This window comes from Nuphar pumila, chromosome 5 (genome assembly GCF_984573655.1).
Source record: "Nuphar pumila chromosome 5, dmNupPumi1.hap1.1, whole genome shotgun sequence".
Lineage (NCBI taxonomy): Eukaryota > Viridiplantae > Streptophyta > Magnoliopsida > Nymphaeales > Nymphaeaceae > Nuphar > Nuphar pumila.
The window spans coordinates 1,492,651-1,513,271 of NC_143253.1; the positions used below are offsets into that span (position 1 = coordinate 1,492,651).

At 37.4% G+C, this 20,621-nt stretch overlaps 1 protein-coding gene across 1 annotated transcript in view; it reads right to left on the reverse strand.

Moving 5' to 3' along the window:
- Positions 1–20,621, reverse strand: part of LOC149836418 (putative methyltransferase PMT5) — a 30,878-nt gene that overhangs the window by 7,683 nt on the left and 2,574 nt on the right. The window contains exons 4-8 of the mRNA XM_090005337.1: positions 19,970–20,210; positions 7,047–7,272; positions 6,656–6,808; positions 5,698–6,000; positions 4,606–4,741 (exon numbers count right to left, since the gene is read on the reverse strand). Coding sequence (XP_089861463.1) covers positions 4,606–4,741; positions 5,698–6,000; positions 6,656–6,808; positions 7,047–7,272; positions 19,970–20,210 — 1,059 coding nt within the window. The remainder of the gene's footprint in view (positions 1–4,605; positions 4,742–5,697; positions 6,001–6,655; positions 6,809–7,046; positions 7,273–19,969; positions 20,211–20,621) is intronic.

The window sequence follows — 20,621 nt, forward strand, 5'->3', positions numbered from 1 at the left end:
CTACATTCTTTTTAGATCTCTCTCTCTCTCTCGTTATTGTAAAAATGGAAGATGAAAGAGAAGTGGTCATCTCCATTTGCGTGAGACTGAATAATACTAATTATGTGATATGGGCATCCATAGTAAACATAAAATATAGAAAAATGGTTTATGTGATTTGGTTGATGGCACCGAAAGAGAGCCTAAACTTATACTTAACAAGATGAAAAATGGAAAGGAAGTGGCCATTCAAGGAAAAGAGATGTCAAAGGCCGTCACCAAATATGAAAAAAAATGAAAAGAATAGAAGATGGGTCATTCCAAGATAATTGAATGGCTCATCAATAGTGTTGACATCAAAATATTCTCTAGCTTAGCAAATTTTGATTTTGCTAGTGATGTATGGAAGTATCTTAAAGATATGTATACTCTCAAAGATATAGCTCACGTATGCAATGTGCAAAATAAGGTGAGAACTATGCCCCAAGGAAATTACAATGACCTATTTCTTCTTTGGGATGAATTGGCTCTTCTAGAGCCAAAGTGGTATTTCCCCCAAGATATAGAACTCTGTGAAAAACAAATTAGAATGGAGCATTTATACTAATTTGTTAATGGGCTTAGACCCGAATTTGAAGAGACTAAATCGGCTCTTCTTCATAAAGGAGGTGTACCTACCATAGTTGAAACTCTTGAAGAATTAACTATGGAGAAAAATAGGTTGAAAAAACCATTCTCTTCAAAAGAGAAAGAATTCGTGCTTGCTATGTCAAGGCCCGAAAATCACACAAGGGCTTATAAGCCCCCTCACTTTGGAATAAGTAATAAGAATGAAAGAAATTTCAATGATTATGGAAAAAGCCAAAACAACAAAAGAAGCGTTCATGAATACAAGAAGAGTGGCAAACTAATAGGTTATTGTTGCTACGAGCCAGGTCATATCAAGTTTTTTTGCCTTAAAAAAAGAAAAAAAGATCAAAGAGGTGATAAAAAGGTAGCTTCGAGTTGATCATCTCTTGAAAGAAATAGTGTAGATGACTCCAAATGCATCAGCTCATTATCCTTGGCACAACTTATGGAGGCACTACAACCAATGTTCAAGAATCAAGTTTCTTCCTTCTCGGGTGCGGCCGTATCCAGATGCATTGATCCCGGTAAGACTTTTTCGATTCTTGATTCCGGTACTTCTTTTCATATGACCCCCAAATGAGTTCACACTATCCAAATGTTATACAAATACAAATGGTTCTTATGTTTCAACCGCCGATGAAACTTCTTTAAAAATCAAAGTTTTTGGGTCTTTACAAAATCATCAAACCTTTTTTGTACCAAATATTATAGTAGTACCAAAATTAAATTTAAACCTCTTATCCGTTTACCAAATTACGGATCATGGATATAAACTTTTGTTTTCATCTAATGATTGTTTGATACAGGACCTCCAGTCCGAGAAGCCGATTGGGCGAGGCCACAGAAGAGGAGATCTCTATGTTATGGACAATCTTGAATTATCATAACATATTTTTTGTAATTTTGTGAAAAAGAAAAATATAGAAAATTGGCATAAGAGACTAAGACATCCTAGTGTGTCGAAATTACATTTGTTTTCATTTCTTACAAGTTATAATGAAAGGGATTTTGTTTATGAAAATTGCATCCTTGGTAAAATGATATTTTTACCTTTTGGTCTTAGTCATTTTATATCAAAGAAACCATTTGAGTTGGTATATTCGGATGTATGGGGACAAACTCCGGTTATATCCAAAGGAGGAGTATCTTATTATGTTGTTTTTGTGGATGATTATAGTAGACACTCTTGGATATATTTCTTAAACACAAATTTGAAGTATTTGATTGTTTCCAACGATTTCATTATTATACAAAGACTCAATTTAAAACTAATTTTAAAATCTTTATAACCGATTTCAGAAGACAATTTGTATCAAAGGATTTCAAAAACTATCTTGACTTACGTGGGATTATTCATAAAAAAACATAACTTATACTCTTCAACAAAATGGACTAATCGAAAGGAAGCATAAACATATTGTTGAGACTACTAGAATACTTCTTATATCAAGAAATGTTCTAAAAATGTTTTGGGCCGAAGTCACTCTTACGATGGTTTATTTGATAAATAAGATGCCTTACAAAACTATTGAAAACATTTCTCCCATTGAAAAATTATTTAAAACATCTCCCGATTATAAAATGTTGAGTCTTTGGTTGTAAATGTTTTATGCTTATTGACAAAAATGACAAACTTTCTCTAAAAACTATTCCTTGCGCTTTTTTAGGCTATGGCGAAAATAAAAAAGAATATAGATGTTATGAAATAAAAAGGAGCAAACTATATGTCTCAAGAAATGTCACTTTTCTTGAAAACGAAAATGGATTTTGGTAAAATAAAATCCAAAACATTGTGACTTCATTTCTTTTTTACCTTGCCAATGAGCATGGGAGTTGTGATGACATTCATGATGTGCATGAGAGTGATAAATGATGCACACGGGAATATGAATGAGGGTCTTGATAATATAGATAAACCTCATAGGAAAATTCAAATCTATACTCAACGTAGCGAAAACCATGCTACAAGTGTTTTAGAAAGATATTCTCAAAATCAAGATATAGATTCCTCTAGTATTAGAAAATCCATGAGAATTTCAAAAGCTCTTAGTAAATTTGTAGCATATGATTTCTTTGAACCCAAATATAAAGAATGTTTAATGGGTATACACTCTTATGTAGAACCATCATCTTACCATGATGCTAAAAATCATCAATAATGGATCAAGGCAATGAATGATAAATTGGAAGCTTTAGAAAAGGCAAAAACTTGAGAAATTTAAACATTACTTAAAAGGAAGAAAACTATAGAACGTAGATGGGTCTATAAGATTTAAAACTAAAAGTAATGAGACATTAGAAAAATATAATGAGACATTTGCTCTAATCGCTCGAATGACCATTATTAGAACTCTTATTTCTATTGCATCAATTAAAAAATGACCTATTTTTCAAATGAATGTGAAAAATATTTTTTTGAATGGTAATCTCAATGAAGAAGTTTACATGGATCCCCACTAGGATTAAGTTTAGCACATGAAAAAAAAAACCGGTTACGAAAAGTGTTGTATGGCCTAAAGCAAGCCCCCAAAGCTTGGTATGATCGATTTAGTAGTGTGATGACACAACTTGGTTTTAAATCTTGTTATACTAATACTGCATTGATTGCTAAGTCTTCTAATACTGGAATTGTGATATTACTTATTTATGTGAAAAACAAGGAGTTAGTCATATAAAAAAATGTACTCAAAGCCAACTTTGATATGACAAATCTTGATTTTTTATGGTACTTTCTTGGAATAGAAGTGGCTTACTCACCTTGTGATTACTTGTTATTGCAAATTAAGTATGCAGCAGAGATCATCAAATGGTCAAGACTCTCAAATAAAAAATGAGTTGATACTACAGAGGTCATCAATGCAAAGATGAAAAAAGATGATGGAGAACCTTTGAAGGATCCAACTTCATATAGACAAATAATTCGAGTTTTATCTTATCTCTCTATTACTCGTCTTGATATTTCTCATGTTATTCATTCTGTTAGTCAAATTTAGCCTGCTCTCACTGCACTACATATAAGTGTTGTAATGAGAATTATTAGATATATTAGAAATTCTATTAATTATGGGTTATTTCTTTCATCCTCTTCCTAGTTAAAAGTTATTGCATATTCTGATTAAACAGCAAAAGGTGTCTTTCTCTTTCATTGAAGTAGATTACCGTGTCATGGCGACAACTACTTCTGAATTAGTATGGTTGAGACAATTGTTAGAAGACTTGGAAGTTCTTATTGCAGAACCCTTGAGATACTGTCGTGACAACAAGAGTGCGATGTACATTGTAAGCAATCGTGTATTCCATGAAAAGACCAAATATATTGAAATAAATTGCCACTATGTTTGTGACGAATTTCTAAGACCATCACGTTGCCATATTCACCATCTGAGTGTCAACTGACGGACTTCTTCACTAAAGCACTCTTATCACCTAGATTTCACTTCTTACTTGGCAAACTCTCGATTACACCGTGAATTTGAGAGGGGATGTTAAGATTATGCTTCTAATATATATATATATATATATATATATATATATATATATATATATATATATATATATATATATATATATATATATATATTCATATATATGTATGTAAACTAAACTAACTATCAGGGGTATTTTAATCATTTTACTTTATAATAGAGGTCAACTCATTAGGGGCTGATTGTACCTTTTATTTCTTTTTTGTTTTTTCCTTTTTATTTTTTGATATCATCAATTGGGACAGCTCCAACTAGTTGTTGGAGTGTGACCGTTGGAGCAGCCCAACTGCTCCATATCTCTTTCTCTTGTTATAAATAGGGGTTCTCCCCTTGTATCTTATCCATGCTTTCTCAAGCATTGAGTAATACAAAAGCTATTATTTTTTACTCTCTTGGCCCTTGTGTGGGTGTTGTGGATTGATCCATAAGTGGTTATTTTGTGGATTGGTTGTATTCTTGTAAGCTTATAAGAGGCTCTTATTTGCTTTTGTTCTTATTTCATTACACTCACCTCAGGTCGTAGCATTCGATCCATCTCAAGTAACAAATATGACAAATCACATCCTTCAGAATTTATATGATGGGAAAGGAGATCCGCTGCATGAATCATGTCATATGTTCTGGGATACGTAGGAAATGGTTCACACCTGCAAAACAAAACAAGGATTAAACTATTCTCAGTACATTTCTTATCTAAATACATTGATAACATAGAATAAATGTTATCCTATATCACATCTAGAGTTAGATTATTTTTTCCATTTGCAAGCTGGTCCATCAGCCAATCCAAACAATATTAAAGCAAAATTTTCTCCACAAGAAAAGCCAGGCAGGACCATTCCACTTATTCATTCCGTGAAATTTGTTCTAGGAATGAAAAAGAATGAGAAAGTGAACTCCCAAAATCTTTGCAGTTGGCATAGTATTCTGCCAGAAAAGCTGCAACAGCAGCATGAGTTTGAGAGGAAAAGAAAGGAGGTAGAATTTCTTTTCACCCAATTATATATCTACAGTCTCTGACATTGGTCAGGCCTTTTACCACATTATAGTTCTGGAATACAGGATCTTGTTCCACAATAGACTTGAGATTTGTTTAAAAGAAAAAAGTGTAGCACAAGGAAAAATTGCACAAGAAATTCTTCAACCTTGTAATATTAAACCCATTTTTCTTCTAAGTTACAGGTTTGGATGGATCTAAGCTAGCTACCCTAATTCAATGAATATCAGAACAAATATAAGGCCTTAAATATGTGAAAAGTGAATTTTTGAAACTTAAATCAATCCATTTGATTTTAAGTCAATGGACCTAATCAAAGTTAGGATCTATCTGGTTTAAATGGGAATATGATGCACCTATACACACTGAAAGTGTATGATTCAAACATATGTATGTTGGGACTATCTAACACACGTTAGATGGTTCCACGCATATTCCCATTTACTAAATGCTTGGGAATGGGTTCAACATACAGTCAATAATTGCAGTTCTATCCTAGCATAAAATCTTGGAGCATATTTACATTGTAAATTTCATCAAAAGAGTGACAGAACTCTGCCAAGGTTACACTTTGTCAAGGATACAAGTTCATGAGAAGATGCTTACCAATCATGCAAGATGCCAGCAAAACCTCTATCAAGTATCAGAGGAAGTGTATTTTGAGTTCTGATTGGTACAACATTCATCACCCAGACAGATTTTCCTTTTTCCATGAGAGCATTGTTGAACCCTCCATAGTGAGCATTCATGTCCATCACATTACGTATCATGTTGAATGGAGGTAAAGGATCCTCATCACCAGGCCTTTTTGGATGGTCAGAGAAAATCAAAGGTGTCAGAAGCGACCAATAATTACTAACAGCTGACTTCCAGGTATGTGAGTCATCATTGAAGTCATCATTTTGTATACCTGCAGAAAGTATATAATAGAAATTAGTGTTGTTCATATTTAAATATTGGAAGCCAAAGAAGATGTCTCAATCTATGTCACAAGGGGCACGTCATTTGGCCTTTGTGTTGAGTGTCAACATGACTGGACCTAAATACAAACACAGGGAACCTATAACTTGATGGACATAGCCAACATTGTATTTGACAAAGTAAATGCCATGACAACCAAATCCATCCTTTTCAAGATAGATTTATACTTTGACCAACTAAACCAACCATCTTTAGGAATTAATCAAGTCAATGATTGCCCAGATAACACTTTGTAAAAGTCACTCAAACAAATAAATTATTGAATTTATTATTCAAAATGTGAAATTTTCTCTCAAAAATTTATTTTAATCCAAGCCTAATCAAACATACACACTGTTTACTGTACACAATGGCTAAGAATTGTTGGTTAATGATAAGATGGTACTCGAACAAAGAAAGGGTCACATCCTTGTACCCCAGTTCCACAAAACCAACTTCATGTACCAAGCTTGTTGGTCATATCTCGTGTGATTGATCATGTCTATGCGACATAAGGTTTCATCCATTTTCACAAATTTTCTTATACAAAAGTTTTGGCTGCACATGCAGTAAATCATAAAAGCAACAGTTGAAACAATACTTTCCATGAATTGCAAACAGCCGAGATTGCGACCTGTTCCGTTGTATCGGGATCCACCGCTCACTATTAGTTCCACTTATACATGATGCGAGTGGTTGGTAATATGAATTTGCATCAGATTCTTCTTTACAAAGGGGAGGCACACCTCCTTGCTTGCTACAGAAGAAAAAAAGCACACACACAGACAAATAAGATATAGTCTTCCACAAACGTATTAAGAAAGCATTAGAGATTGCAGAAGAGGATCAAATGAATCACAATAAGACATCAAACCATAACAGTTCAAATTTAAGTTGTAAAATACATACATACATACATACATAACAGAAGCATCTCTATGCACAATGACATAATCAATAACAATATCCTGTACTTATATCTAGCAAATCCTCACCGAAACGCATAGCAATGGGGATCTGCTGTCTTCTGCCAGACGAATGTCTCATCTTGCTGAGATAATAAGATCCAACATATTTTATCAGCAAACTCTTCAATATAAGTCACCATATTTTGATTATTCATGCTAAGTGTTGATCCTTGTGACTTTGTTAATGGTGAAGTCAAGACAAAGTAGCCCCCTGGCCTGAGAACTCTATCTGCCTCAATTAAATATGCACCATCTGTTTTGCCATGGAACTGTTAGAATGAAAGATAATGAAGTTGACTATCAAGAATGCACCAAAAAAGAGACCAAAAAAATCATTTCCTTGCAGAAAACTGAATCAACATAAAGAAATACGGTCTAGAAAATTCCACATCCAGCTTCATGATGACATATTCATCACATATTCATATTCATTTCCTCCCATTCATTTTAGACTCTTTTGAAGTTGTAGCTTCTTTTTCTTTTTTCTTGATTTTGCTCTAAAAAAAGACATAATCTGTCACTTCATAAGTTTCTAATGAATATCAAAATTTTACAATGTCACATGGGTGCAGGTGCAGGTGCAGGTGCGGGTGCGGGTGAGGGTGCGGGTGTGGGGATGCAGCACTTCCAAAAAACCCGAGTGCAGGGGTGCGGCAGGGGCAAAAATGTAATATATATATAGAGAGAAGGGGGTCCGGGGGTTCCCCGAGCGCGGGTCCCGTTCTCTCACCATTAATGCCCGTCATGGTAACCCACCGTACCGCCCTCTTGTCAAGTCCCCTCACGTCCCCTGCCCCTTCACATCGCCACCCTACCCCTTTGTTGATCGTAGACCCACTTCACGAACTCCCTCTCCCCTCTACTTAAACCCCGCTCCCATTTAATCTCTCTCTCTCTGCAACTCCCCTTTTCCTTCGCACTCAACGTTGGTCGGAACACCACCATTCGCCGCCACCGCACGACCACCTCAGTCCAACACAGCCTATGTCCACCCTATTCCTCCTCTATTTCACGACACACTCTATCGCCTTAAAACCCCCCTTGAGTGTTGCCACCATCTCCACCCACTGCACCGGACTCGGCTGCTCTCTTTGGGTTTTTGGACGCCAGTCCCAGCCAACCCGACGTCACCCACTGCCATTAACCGAACACCACCGAGCCGACCTCCTCCCCTATATCCTATGTTTTTCCGCAAGGAGGGAGGTGTCCCATCTATTGCTCTTCTCCTTCTGAGATCCCGTCAGACAACAGAGAGGCCGGTGCCACCGGTGCCCCTCTGCCGCCCTCTATTTTTTCGACAAGTCGAAGGATGCCACACCTCCCTACTTGCCCCTTTTCTGTTACGGACGTCGAGGCTGCAGTGTCTCCGTTGTAGTCCCTATTACCGCACAATAGTACCCATAGGCGCTGCATCCTTTTCCTCACCCGTTGGTCGTGACCCCCGCTGAGGCCAAAGCCCGGCCAGCCGAGCTCACGCCATCGTCGTCGCGACTGACTCCGTTTGTTGACTAACAGGATACTCCTAGTTGCACCTCAGCCAAGAGCGGGTCGACACCCCTGTTGTCGTGGCCACTGTACGGCTGATGCCTCAGGATTCATGCACCTCAGGCATTGTGCACCACATCGAAACCGCAGGCGTTGCCTTGCATTCCACATCATTATTGCTATGGAGTGTCTTCGTCGTATTTGGATCATTGGTGGACACATTTACTTTCGCAAATTTCAAATTCTGTAAAAAATCTACGCTAACTCTCATGTTTCAGATTTTTTTTAAATTCCGCAGCCCATTTGGCAAAAAAAAATTAAAAACCAAAAAAATGGACTGAAATAACCCTGGGTGCGGTCAACGCACCCAGGGTCGGGTTGACTGCACCTGGTGCCGCACCCGCACCCGCGTCGAGTCGAGTCGACGCGGGTGCGGCACCCTGCTAGCCGAATCCCTGTGACCTAGATTTTACTTAATCACTCAACATAAAAATATTCAAAATACATGGTTTTCAAAAGTATACAAAAAGTGAGGAAAGCCCTGTTTTCACTAAAAAAAATCAGTACAAGTTACATGAATACAATACCCACAAAAGAATGCATAAGAATATAGAAGGAACATAACATCCAACAGTAGAAAAATGTACATATCTCCAGCCAAACAATTTTCATATTAAGAATGAGACGTGTCTAGGAGAAACACCAAATGACAGGAAGTAGGAGACTTGACAGCAGCAATCAATAAATATTTTTTGCTGAAAAGAAAGACGCCACAATGATTCTTAAAACTATCAGATAATGAAAAATACAAGGCAGAAGGAAAAAGAAAAAGCATACAACTAGGCTGAAAGTTTCATCTCATTTTATTTGCACTAATATTAAAGGATAGTTTTGTCAATATGTGTTGCAAGCCCTTGGTGTCTCATTACTTCCCATTAGTACTTAACATAGTTGTTTAAAGAAGCAAACATCCAAACCTTGTCATTGTGGATTTTTCAGGTTCCAAAATGAAGTCAACCACAGTTTGCGGTCATCAAATTTAAGGTAGTAGCCATTTTGTTATCAAAGTAACTATACACATCAAAAGAAAAGCAATCCAACTTGTTGAGACGTGTTTATAAGGGTCTTGTGGGCTTTCGTATTAATTTCTATTTGGTATGGGTCTTTTTGTAATTTGGTGCTCATGGTTAATCTCTATTTAAGAAGAGATTAACCCTAATATGAATATATGATTTTTCCCTCTCTCTCTCTAAGTCTTGCTAGAAAACACAGCCGACTTCAACATGGTATCAAAGTTGTTCTCGATTCTGAAGGCCTGAGTCTCCTGCATCTTCATCTGCATTCCAAGGATCGATCGGGACTTCTCAAAGCATATTGATTGGTTCTGGTGGACGTGGACAAAGGAGATCTATATTAGATCTGACCTCCTGTCCGAGCCTCGACTCACAGGAGCTCGCCATCAATCTGGCCTCAGATCCTTAATCTATTTTGTCACCATGAAAAGGATATGATCTGGTGACGGGCCTTGGATCTGAAGCCCAATCTTGTTGTTGCTCGTCATGGAGTCGAAAACCCTAAAATATGTCGAAGATGGTGTGTCGTGATTTGGCAGGTTGGAGGCAGCATGCTGATATCGTGGCATTGATGCGTACTTTGTTGTTGCATTTGTCGATTTAGTGTTTGTCACATGGTGTTGATCAGATCTGTCTTCAGAACAGTTATGTTAATGTAGTGGATCAGATCTGATTTGGCATCCGTTGTAGATTTAAAAGGGTTGTTTGGTGTTGTGACCGTGGCTGTGGTGCGGTGAGTGTGGATTCCGTTGTGGCTGACTGTGAGAAGTTACTGCAAGTGTCGTGAAAACGTGGATGGAAGCAATCAGATCAGGTGGAGATCTGATTCTTTGGTTGATGTTGTTGACACAGATAACAGAAGTCGCAGGGATTTGTCAAGCGTTGAAAATCTAGATCTGAAATCAGATTTTACATGAGAAAATATGTTCGCTGTCGATGATCAAATCTAGTGGAAATCTGATCAGTGTAGGTCAAAATCAAATGGTCACGGATACTGGTATGAGTTTTGTGTTGAAGTTGTGAAGTGGGTAAGAGGTTAAATGCAGTCTATTGTCGTAAAAAAAATTGTGTGATCCTGGTAGTTCAGATCTAATCACAAATCTGAGAGTAGAGAAGATTAAATACATATTTTAGTCGGAGACATGCATAATTTTGGTTTGGGTCGTTCAAATCTGGTTGTCTTGAAGAAATATTTATATCAAATAGTCGTGGATCTGCATTTTTTTTTTGAGATCTGATCACAGATCCGAGTGTGGTGAATATTAGATTTTTTTTTGTGAACTTGCATACTACTATTTTGGTTTGCTCATATCTGGTTGTCGTGAAAGATTGTTTATATTAAATAGTTGTGGTAATGGCTGATTCACGAAAAGGGGAGCAGAAAGCAGATGGGTCATCAGATTATAAATCATTCGCTAATCCCTTGGCTCAAGTGGCTAAACCAGATGCAGATTATTCCAATGATACTGTTACTCTTAGCAAGGTTGAATATAATGAGCTTCTAGCCTTACGCCTATCTACTTCGAATTTTCCTGTGGCCAAGGTTGCGTACTCGGCAGGTGATGGCCTATTTGGCCAAGGTGGTAGGTGGATCATTGATTCAGGAGCATCTAGATACTTGTGTGGAAATTCGTGTAACTTTTTAAGTTTAAAATCTGTGTCTGGTCATAAAGGCGTAATTCTTGCTGATGGGAGTTCTTCCCCAATTGTAGGGCAGGGAAACATGTCTATTTCCCCTACTCTTCAATTGTCAAATGTTCTTCATGCTCCTTCTTTTCCACATAATCTATTATTTGTCAGTTGAATGACAAAAGAGCTTAATTGTAGGGTGATTTTTTATCCTATGGGTTGCACTTTTCAGGACTTGCTGACGGGGAAGAGGATTGGTGGCGGCTATGAGGAAGGTGGTGTGTATTATCTACATCAACCAGTGGGTTCGGTCTATTCTGCTGTTACATCATCCTCAAGTCCTCTACTGTGGCATCATCGCCTGGGTCACCTTTCAGTGTCAAAACTTCATCGTGTCATTCCTCATATACCTCCCTCAGTTTCTTTTCAGTGTGAAACATGTCAATTGGAAAAACATTGTCGAAGCTCTTTTCCCTCTAGTCAGAGTCTGTCGAGTCAAAGATTGTTTGATCTTCTTCATGTCGATGTATGGGATCCGAGTATGATTCCTAGTAGGACTCAGTGTCGTTATTATTTGGTTATTGTTGATGACTTCTCAAGGTTATCGTGGGTGTTCCTGTTAAAAGATCGGTCTCAAGGCCCTGTCATTCTTAAATCTTTAATTGTTGAAATAAAGACTCAATTTGACGTGTGTGTTAAAATTGTTCGCACTGATAATGCTCTTGAGTTCAAATCCAAAGACTTGCTTCAATTCTATTCTGCTAATGGGATTCAACCTCAGTTTACATGTCCCAATACATCCCAGCAAAATGGTGTGGCTGAGAGGAAACATAAACAAATTCTTAATGCCGCTCGGTGCCTAATGATTCAATACAATATGCCTGCATCATACTAGGGCGATGAGGTTTTGACTGTCAGCTTTCTTATAAATCGCATGCCTTCAAGTTCTGTAGAAGACCAGATCCCAATTCAAATTCTCCATCCAGAGGTTCTTCTCTTTCCTATCCCCCTAAAGTTTTTGGATGTGCGTGTTTTGTGCATAAGTTGGGTCTTGATCGAGATAAACTTGCTTTGCAGTCTATTAAATGTGTTTTTCTTGGGTATCCTAAGAATAAAAAAGGATATCGTTGCTATGACCCTATATCCCATAAAGAGTATGTCAATGAGGATGTTACCTTCTTTGAGTCTATTCCATATTTTTCGAGTACTACTCCAAGGTTACAGGAGAGCCATGGCGATGTCCTTCCTCTGTTGATTCCTCCTTTTCCGTTAGAGTCGTTTTCTCCATAGTCTTTGGCTCCATCCTTTGGTGAGTCTAGCTACCGAAACCCTCCTATAGTATACACTCACAGGTTACCACCTACCTCCATGCCCCCATTATCTCCTTCTCCTGAGGTAAGCATCTCTGAGCATCCTGAAGTTTCTGCTCTTGATGATGATCTTCCTATTGCTCTGCGCAAGGGAAAAAGACAGTGCACCCTTCATCCCATTTCTCAGTTTGTTTCAAAAGTTAATCTTAGGGCATCTATGAAGAATTTTATTTTGGCTCTGTCTACCTCCTCTGTTCTGCTTCATCATAGTCAAGCTCTATTCAACCCCAAATGGATGCAGGCTATGTTAAAATGTAAAACTGTACATATATGTATATATAATAATATTATATTATTATATATATATATATAAATACATTTTTAATTTCTTTCTTTTCTGTATTTTTTTTCCTTTATTTTTATTTTTTGTCTTTATGTCATCTAGTTCAGTTTGAACTAGAATGACTGTTGCTAGTCAAGTCCTGTCCAGACTTGACTAGCAATAGAGCTGTTGGACTGACACAGTCCAACAGCTCTTAATAGAGCTGTTGGACTGACACATTCCAACAGCTCTAAATAGAGCTGTTGGACTGTGCCCAACAGCTCTATTGAGTCCTCTTTCAGCTGTGTATATAAAGGGGTGCAGCCCCTCTTGTATTTCACTCCAATGCTTCTTAAGCAATTGGTTTTTCATATCAATAAAGAATACATTTTTATTTTTATTTTGTTTCCAGTTATACCCTTTTTAAGGGTTATGCTTTAGTGTCATTCTTGACACTTGCTCTTGTTAATCAAAGCTCGTGTTTCGAAGATCCCCATTTCATTTCATGGTATCAAAGCCGCGGAAGTACTAAATCTTGAGGAAAAGCTGCCTCGGTTTCCGTGCCCGTTTGCAAAAGTGTCCGCCACTTGAAGAGAAGTGTTTTATCACTTCATTGGAGAAGATTTCACATCTTGTTGTATTGTTTTTTTTTTTTTCTTTCTTTCTCATTTTCCTTCTTGTTTCTCTTCTATCCCTATTCTTTCTCTCCTTGTAATCGATGGATGACAATGATAAAGTCACCATCATGCCTATGAAACTAAGCGATACGAACTATGTAACATGGGCTTCAATCATGAAGCACCATATATGGGGAAAAGGCTTATGGGGGATTGTGGATGGTTCCGATTCGAAACCTAAGCTATCTCTTACTAAAAAGGAGGGAGATAAAGACGTCCCTCTATCGGAAGAAGAGAAAATCAAGGCTATTGCCTCATACGAGAAGAAATGGAAAGAATGGAGAATATCTCATGCGAAGATAATGTCATGGCTTATCAATAGCGTTGACATTAAAAAATGCTCAAGTCTTGCCAAATTTGATCATGCCGATAAGGCATGGGAATACCTTAAGAATATGTATTCCCTTAAAGATATTGCACACGTGTGCAACCTCCAAGAAAAAGTTCGAATGATGACACAAGGAGACAAAACTATTCGTGAATATTACAATGGGTTGTCCGAACTTTGGGAAGAACTTTCCCTTTTAGAACCAAAGTGGCATTGTGCCGAAGACATCGAGCTTCGTCAGAAACAACTCGATGTTGAACATTTTTACCAGTTTATCACTGGATTAAGGCCGGAATTTGAAACCACTAAATCGGCCCTACTTCACCGGGGAAAAATTCCTTCTATTGTTGAAACTATTGAAGAGTTAACAATGAAAGAAAATCGTCTCCGGAAAGGTTCTTTAAAAATTGAAGATGATTCCGTTTTAGCCGTGTCTAGACCAGGGAATCATGTTCGATCATATAGGCCTCCTCACTTTAACCGACAAAATGGTGACTATGATAAGAAGAAAGTTATTTGTCATCACTGTCATGAACCGGGACACTACAGGCCACAATGTCCCAAACTTAAGGAGCTGAGAGAAAAAAGAGCTGCAATTGCTGGATCGGAGCCTAAAGACCAGGATGCACCAGTTTCCCTGGCCCAACTAATGGAGATCCTTCAGCCTCTCATCAAAGGTGCCTCTTCCTCATCTGAAGCTTCAACCGGCGCAGCAGCCTCATCTTTTTCTGATTTAGGTAAAATTTCTTGGCTTCTTGACTCTGGTGCATCTTTTCATATGACCCCAAATAATCAAAGTCTATCCAAATGTGTTAAAAATAAAACAAGTGTGTCAAAGGTCTTTACTGCTGATGGGACTTCTCTTGAAATAGAAGGAATAGGAGATTTTGAAAAAATTTATAAAACAAAAAATTTTTTTATTCCAGAAATTAGACATGTTCCCAAATTAAATTTAAATCTTTTATCTGTATCTCAAATTTCTGATTATGGGTGTAATATTTCTTTTTCTTCTCATGGTTGTTGGGTACAGGATCGCCAGTCAGGCAAGCTGATTGGGGAAGGCCATAGAGAAGGAGGACTCTATTACATGGATTTTTTGGAAATGCCGAAGAAAGCTTTTTGTTATAATATTCAAAAAATAGAGTTGGAACTGTGGCATAAGAGACTTGGTCACCCACATATAGCCAAAATCCAACATTTTCCAAATCTAGGGAAATTTTGTAACTCTGAATCATTTGATTGTAAAGATTGTATTCTCGGCAAAATGAAAAGATTACCATTTCAGAACAGAACCTTTTTCTCTTCAAGACCACTTGAATTAATACACTCGGATGTTTGGGGTCCTGCACCAGTAATTTCTAAAGGAGGATTTGTTTACTATGTTATTTTTGTCGATGATTTCTCCCGACATACGTGGATGTACTTTCTCAAACATAAGTCTGAAGTATTTTCATACTTTCAAACTTTTCATAATATGGTTAAAAACAAATTTCAAAATGATATTACTATTTTTCGCACAGATTCAGGGGGAGAGTTTTTATCCACAGATTTTCAAAATTATCTTAAATTGCATGGCATCACACATCAAAGATCTTGTCCTTATACACCTCAACAAAATGAATTGGCAGAACGAAAACATCGCCATATTATAGAAACCACTAGAACTTTATTAATAGCAAATCAAGTCCCTAAAGACTTTTGGGCAGAAGCTGCCTTAACTGCCACCTATCTCATTAATAGGATGCCATCTTCTTCGTTACAAAATATCACTCCCATTGAAAAACTTATGAACATTTCTCCAGACTACTCTAGATTAAGAATATTTGGGTGCAAATGTTTCATATTTACTGACAAAAATGATAAACTTTTCCCTCGTGCGATTCCCTGTGCTTTTTTAGGATATGCTGAAAACCAGAAAGGTTATAGATGTTTTGACTTCAAAAATAATAAACTATATGTGTCTAGAAATGTTTCCTTTCTTGAAAAGGAGAGCTTCTTTGATTTTAGAAAATTAAAAGACGTCACTGAGTACTCCTTTTTGCTAGATCTAACATCAACATCTGATGAATATGACCTTGATTGTAACTTTGATGATGATCCAAGAATTATTGATCTTAATGTTGAAAATGAAGAAGTTCATAGAGATACTAGTATTCAATATTCCAGGCGACAAGAGTCTAATACTCCATGTGCACTTGAGAAATATTCTAACATTCCAACTAGACAATCATCCCGAATCTCGAGGCCTCCAGAAAAGTTTGTATCATACGAGTCTTTCTCACCCACATATAGGGCAGTTATTGCATTAATTCACTCATATGAAGAACCATCCACATATTTTCAAGCAAAAAATGATATCAAATGGATAGAAGCCATGAAAGTTGAATTAGATGCACTTGAAAAGGCTTCTACATGGAATATTCAAGATCTTCCTCCAGGGAAGAAAACTATAGGATGTCGATGGGTTTATAAAATTAAAACCAAGAGTGATGGTACTCTTGAAAGATATAAAGCCCGTTTAGTAGCCAAAGGTTATGCTCAAGAATATGGGATTGATTATGAAGAAACCTTTGCTCCGGTGGCTCGTATGACTACTGTCCGAACCTTAATTGCCTTAGCTTCTATCAAAAAATGGTCTATTTTTCAAATGGATGTCAAAAATGCTTTTTTAAATGGAAAGCTAGTTGAAGAAGTATATATGGAACCCCCTCCTGGTCTAAGTATTCCTAAGGGTAAAGTCCTTCGCTTAGAAAAAGCTCTTTATGGACTTAAACAAGCACCAAAAGCTTGGTATGATAGGTTTAGTCGTGTTATGATTGATATTGGTTTTCAATTCTGTTTAACTGACACTGCTTTGTTTATTAAGAATTCTGATGCAGAGATCATTGTGCTTCTTCTCTATGTGGATGATATGATCATCACCGGAAGCGATAAACAGGGAGTTGAAACAATCAAAACACTTCTTAAATCTCATTTTGAAATGACTGATTTGGGCTTGTTGAGATATTTTTTAGGCATTGAAGTTGCTTATTCTCCTAGAGGATATTTATTATCTCAGACTAAATTTGCTTTTGATATTGTTTTCAGGTCTGGTATTACTGATGATAAGAAAGTTGACACTCCAGAAGTTGTTAATGTTAAAATGAAGATTGATGATGGAGAACTTCTTGCAGACCCTACTCCTTACAGACAGCTTGTCGGGGCACTTTCCTATCTATCCATTACCAGACCAGATATAGCACATGCTGTTCATACAGCAAGTAAATTTCAACATGCTCCTACTTCTGTTCATATGGGAGCAGTCATGCGTATTATCAGATACATCAAGTCCTCTCTTTCACGAGGACTTTTCTTATCTTCCTCCTCTTCTCTTGATTTAATTGCATATACTGATGCTGATTGGGGAGGTGATCCCAATAACAGACACTCAACCACTGGCTTTTGTGTCTTTTTAGGGGAATCATTAATCTCGTGGAGGTGTAAAAAGCAGCAGAAGGTATCTCTCTCATCCACCGAAGCTGAATACAGAGCCATGGCAACCACGACCATGGAAGTAGTTTGGCTCCGACGACTGCTTGCTGACATGGGAGTTGAAGCAACAAAGGCTTCACAAATGTGTTGTGACAACAAAAGTGCGATCTACATTGCCAGTAACAGAACATTCCACGAACGCACCAAACACATCGAAATGGATTGTCACTACGTCAGAGAGGAATATCTACACGGGATAATTGATCTGCCATATGTCACTTCAGAATATCAGTTAGCAGACCTCTTTACAAAGCCTCTCGCTGCTCCCCGATTTCACTTTCTCTTAGACAAACTTTCGCTCATTGTACCGTAAGTTTGAGGGGGAGTGTTAAAATGTAAAACTGTACATATATGTATATATAATAATATTATATTATTATATATATATATATAAATACATTTTTAATTTCTTTCTTTTCTGTATTTTTTTTCCTTTATTTTTATTTTTTGTCTTTATGTCATCTAGTTCAGTTTGAACTAGAATGACTGTTGCTAGTCAAGTCCTGTCCAGACTTGACTAGCAATAGAGCTGTTGGACTGACACAGTCCAACAGCTCTTAATAGAGCTGTTGGACTGACACATTCCAACAGCTCTAAATAGAGCTGTTGGACTGTGCCCAACAGCTCTATTGAGTCCTCTTTCAGCTGTGTATATAAAGGGGTGCAGCCCCTCTTGTATTTCACTCCAATGCTTCTTAAGCAATTGGTTTTTCATATCAATAAAGAATACATTTTTATTTTTATTTTGTTTCCAGTTATACCCTTTTTAAGGGTTATGCTTTAGTGTCATTCTTGACACTTGCTCTTGTTAATCAAAGCTCGTGTTTCGAAGATCCCCATTTCATTTCAGGCTATGCGGGATGAGATGGATGCCCTATGCTCTCGGGGTACTTGGGACTTGGTTGATCCTCCTACTGATGTATATATTGTTGGCTGCAAATGGGTATATACCATTAAATATAACTCGAATGGGTCAATTGAACGATACAAAGCCCGGTTGGTTGCAAAAGGCTATACTCAGACTTATGGTGTTGACTTTTTTGAAACTTTTTTCCCAGTTGCTCGTCTTGGCACTATTCGTCTCGTTCTTTCTGTTGTTGTGCACTATGGATGGCCCTTGTTTCAGTTAGATGTCAAAAATGCCTTTTTGTACAGGGATTTGCATGAAACAGTCTACATGCAACAACCCCCAAGCTTTGAGGTTCAGGGGGAGTGTCAGAAGGTGTGCAAGTTGAAGAAAGTTATTTATGGCCTGAAGCAGAGCCCTCGAGCATGGTTTCACAAATTATTTAAGGTAATGTCGGGTTTTGGATTTGTCACGTCAACTTCAGACCATTCCTTGTTTATCAAGAAAACTAGTGTTGAAATTGTTGTTATGGTGGTATATGTCGATGACATCATATTGACAGGGAGCAGTGCCCAAAATATTTCTGCAACAAAGGATCATCTTCAGAAACATTTTGTTACTAAATATCTTGGTTCCCTCCGATATTTTCTGGGTATCGAGGTTGCAAGAAACAAAGAGGGCTTAGTTTTGTCACAAAGAAAGTATGTGTTGGATTTATTAAAAGAGACTGGAATGTTAGGAGCGAAGCCAGCTAACATTCTGATGGATCCCAAAACTCATATGTTCGATGAGAAGTTTGAATATGTGGATAGTGCTAGTTTTAGATCCTTGGTGGGTAAGTTGTTATATGTGACAGTTACTAAACCTGATATTTCATTAGCCGTGAGTAAAATCAGTCAGTTCATGGATAAACCTACCAAAGTTCACTGGGATGCAGCTATGATGGTTCTAAGGTACTTAAAGTCATCTCCTGGTAAAGGACTGTTGTTTAAACAAAATTTTTCCTTGGACGTTGTTGCTTACACTGACGCAGATTATGCGGGGTCTATTAAAGATAGAAAGTCAACAACTGGATTCTGTGTTTTTGTGGGAGGAAATCTTGTTGCCTGGAGGAGTAAGAAACAAACTGTTGTAGCCAGGTCGAGTGCTGAATCGGAATACCGAGCTATGGCTCAGACCGCAGTTGAGATTATGTGGGTAAAATCAGTTTTGACCGACCTTCAGGTGAAAGTATCCCTACCTATGTTGATGGTGTGTGACAATAGGGTTGCTACATATATTGCCAACAACCCAGTTTTTCATGAAATGACTAAACATATTGAAGTTGACTGTCACTACGTACGTGACTTGGTTCAGACTGGTTATATTTGCACAGATCATGTATCTTCCGAAAATCAAGTAGCCGATGTTTTCACCAAGGCTCTCGCGAGGCCTAGTTTCTCTCATTGTTGTGACAAGCTGAGCATGATTGATATCTATGCTCCAGCTTGAGGGGGAGTGTTGAGACGTGTTTATAAATGTCTTGTGGGCTTTCGTATTAATTTCTATTTGGTATGGGTCTTTCTGTAATTTGGTGCTCATGGTTAATCTCTATTTAAGAAGAGATTAACCCTAATATGAATATATGATTTCTCTCTCTCTCTAAGTCTTGCTAGAAAACACAGCCGGCTTCAACACAACTATTGAACATGCAGCTTCAAAATTAACTTGGTAATGATAAACTCCTATTTACTATACAGTATATATACCTTTCTCATGCCAGTTGATTCCACACTGAGCACAGTGCACTATGTCAAATGACAAGGATGGATATGGAAGTTGCCTTGAAATAAAATTTCCAATTATTGCTGGAAGGCCTCTCTCAAGAGCCAATTGCACTTGACTACCAAAGATCTCATAAGCAGCAAGGCAAACTGTTGTCAGTTTCACTGAAAATAGATGAGCTCCAAAGCTGCCAAATCCACATCCAATATCTAACACGGTGTGAATCTGCAAACAATGAATCAGGAAACATTAACCTTAGATAAAAGTACATGCCAAATATCTCCACTTCAAGAGATGTTTAAGCATAGCTAAGTTTAAACAAGGATTAAATGGTCCAGTTGAACACGACAACAGAAAGTCACTTGCCAAGGAAAGCAGATACAGTTACATTCCAAACAAATCATCTTTTTTAAGTCAACTTTTCCAACTATTTGTTGACACAATACAATCTCTAAATAGATATCAAGCACACCTAACAAAAATTACATGACCAGGAATTTTTGAACGGAGCCTAGGATGTAAGGAAATTATTCTCTTCTGAACACAATTTACTGCTCCTACACCACAACAATGAGATATTTCATAAGCATGGACACAGACGTGTATATTTAGTTATTTATGAACCCCAACATGTTT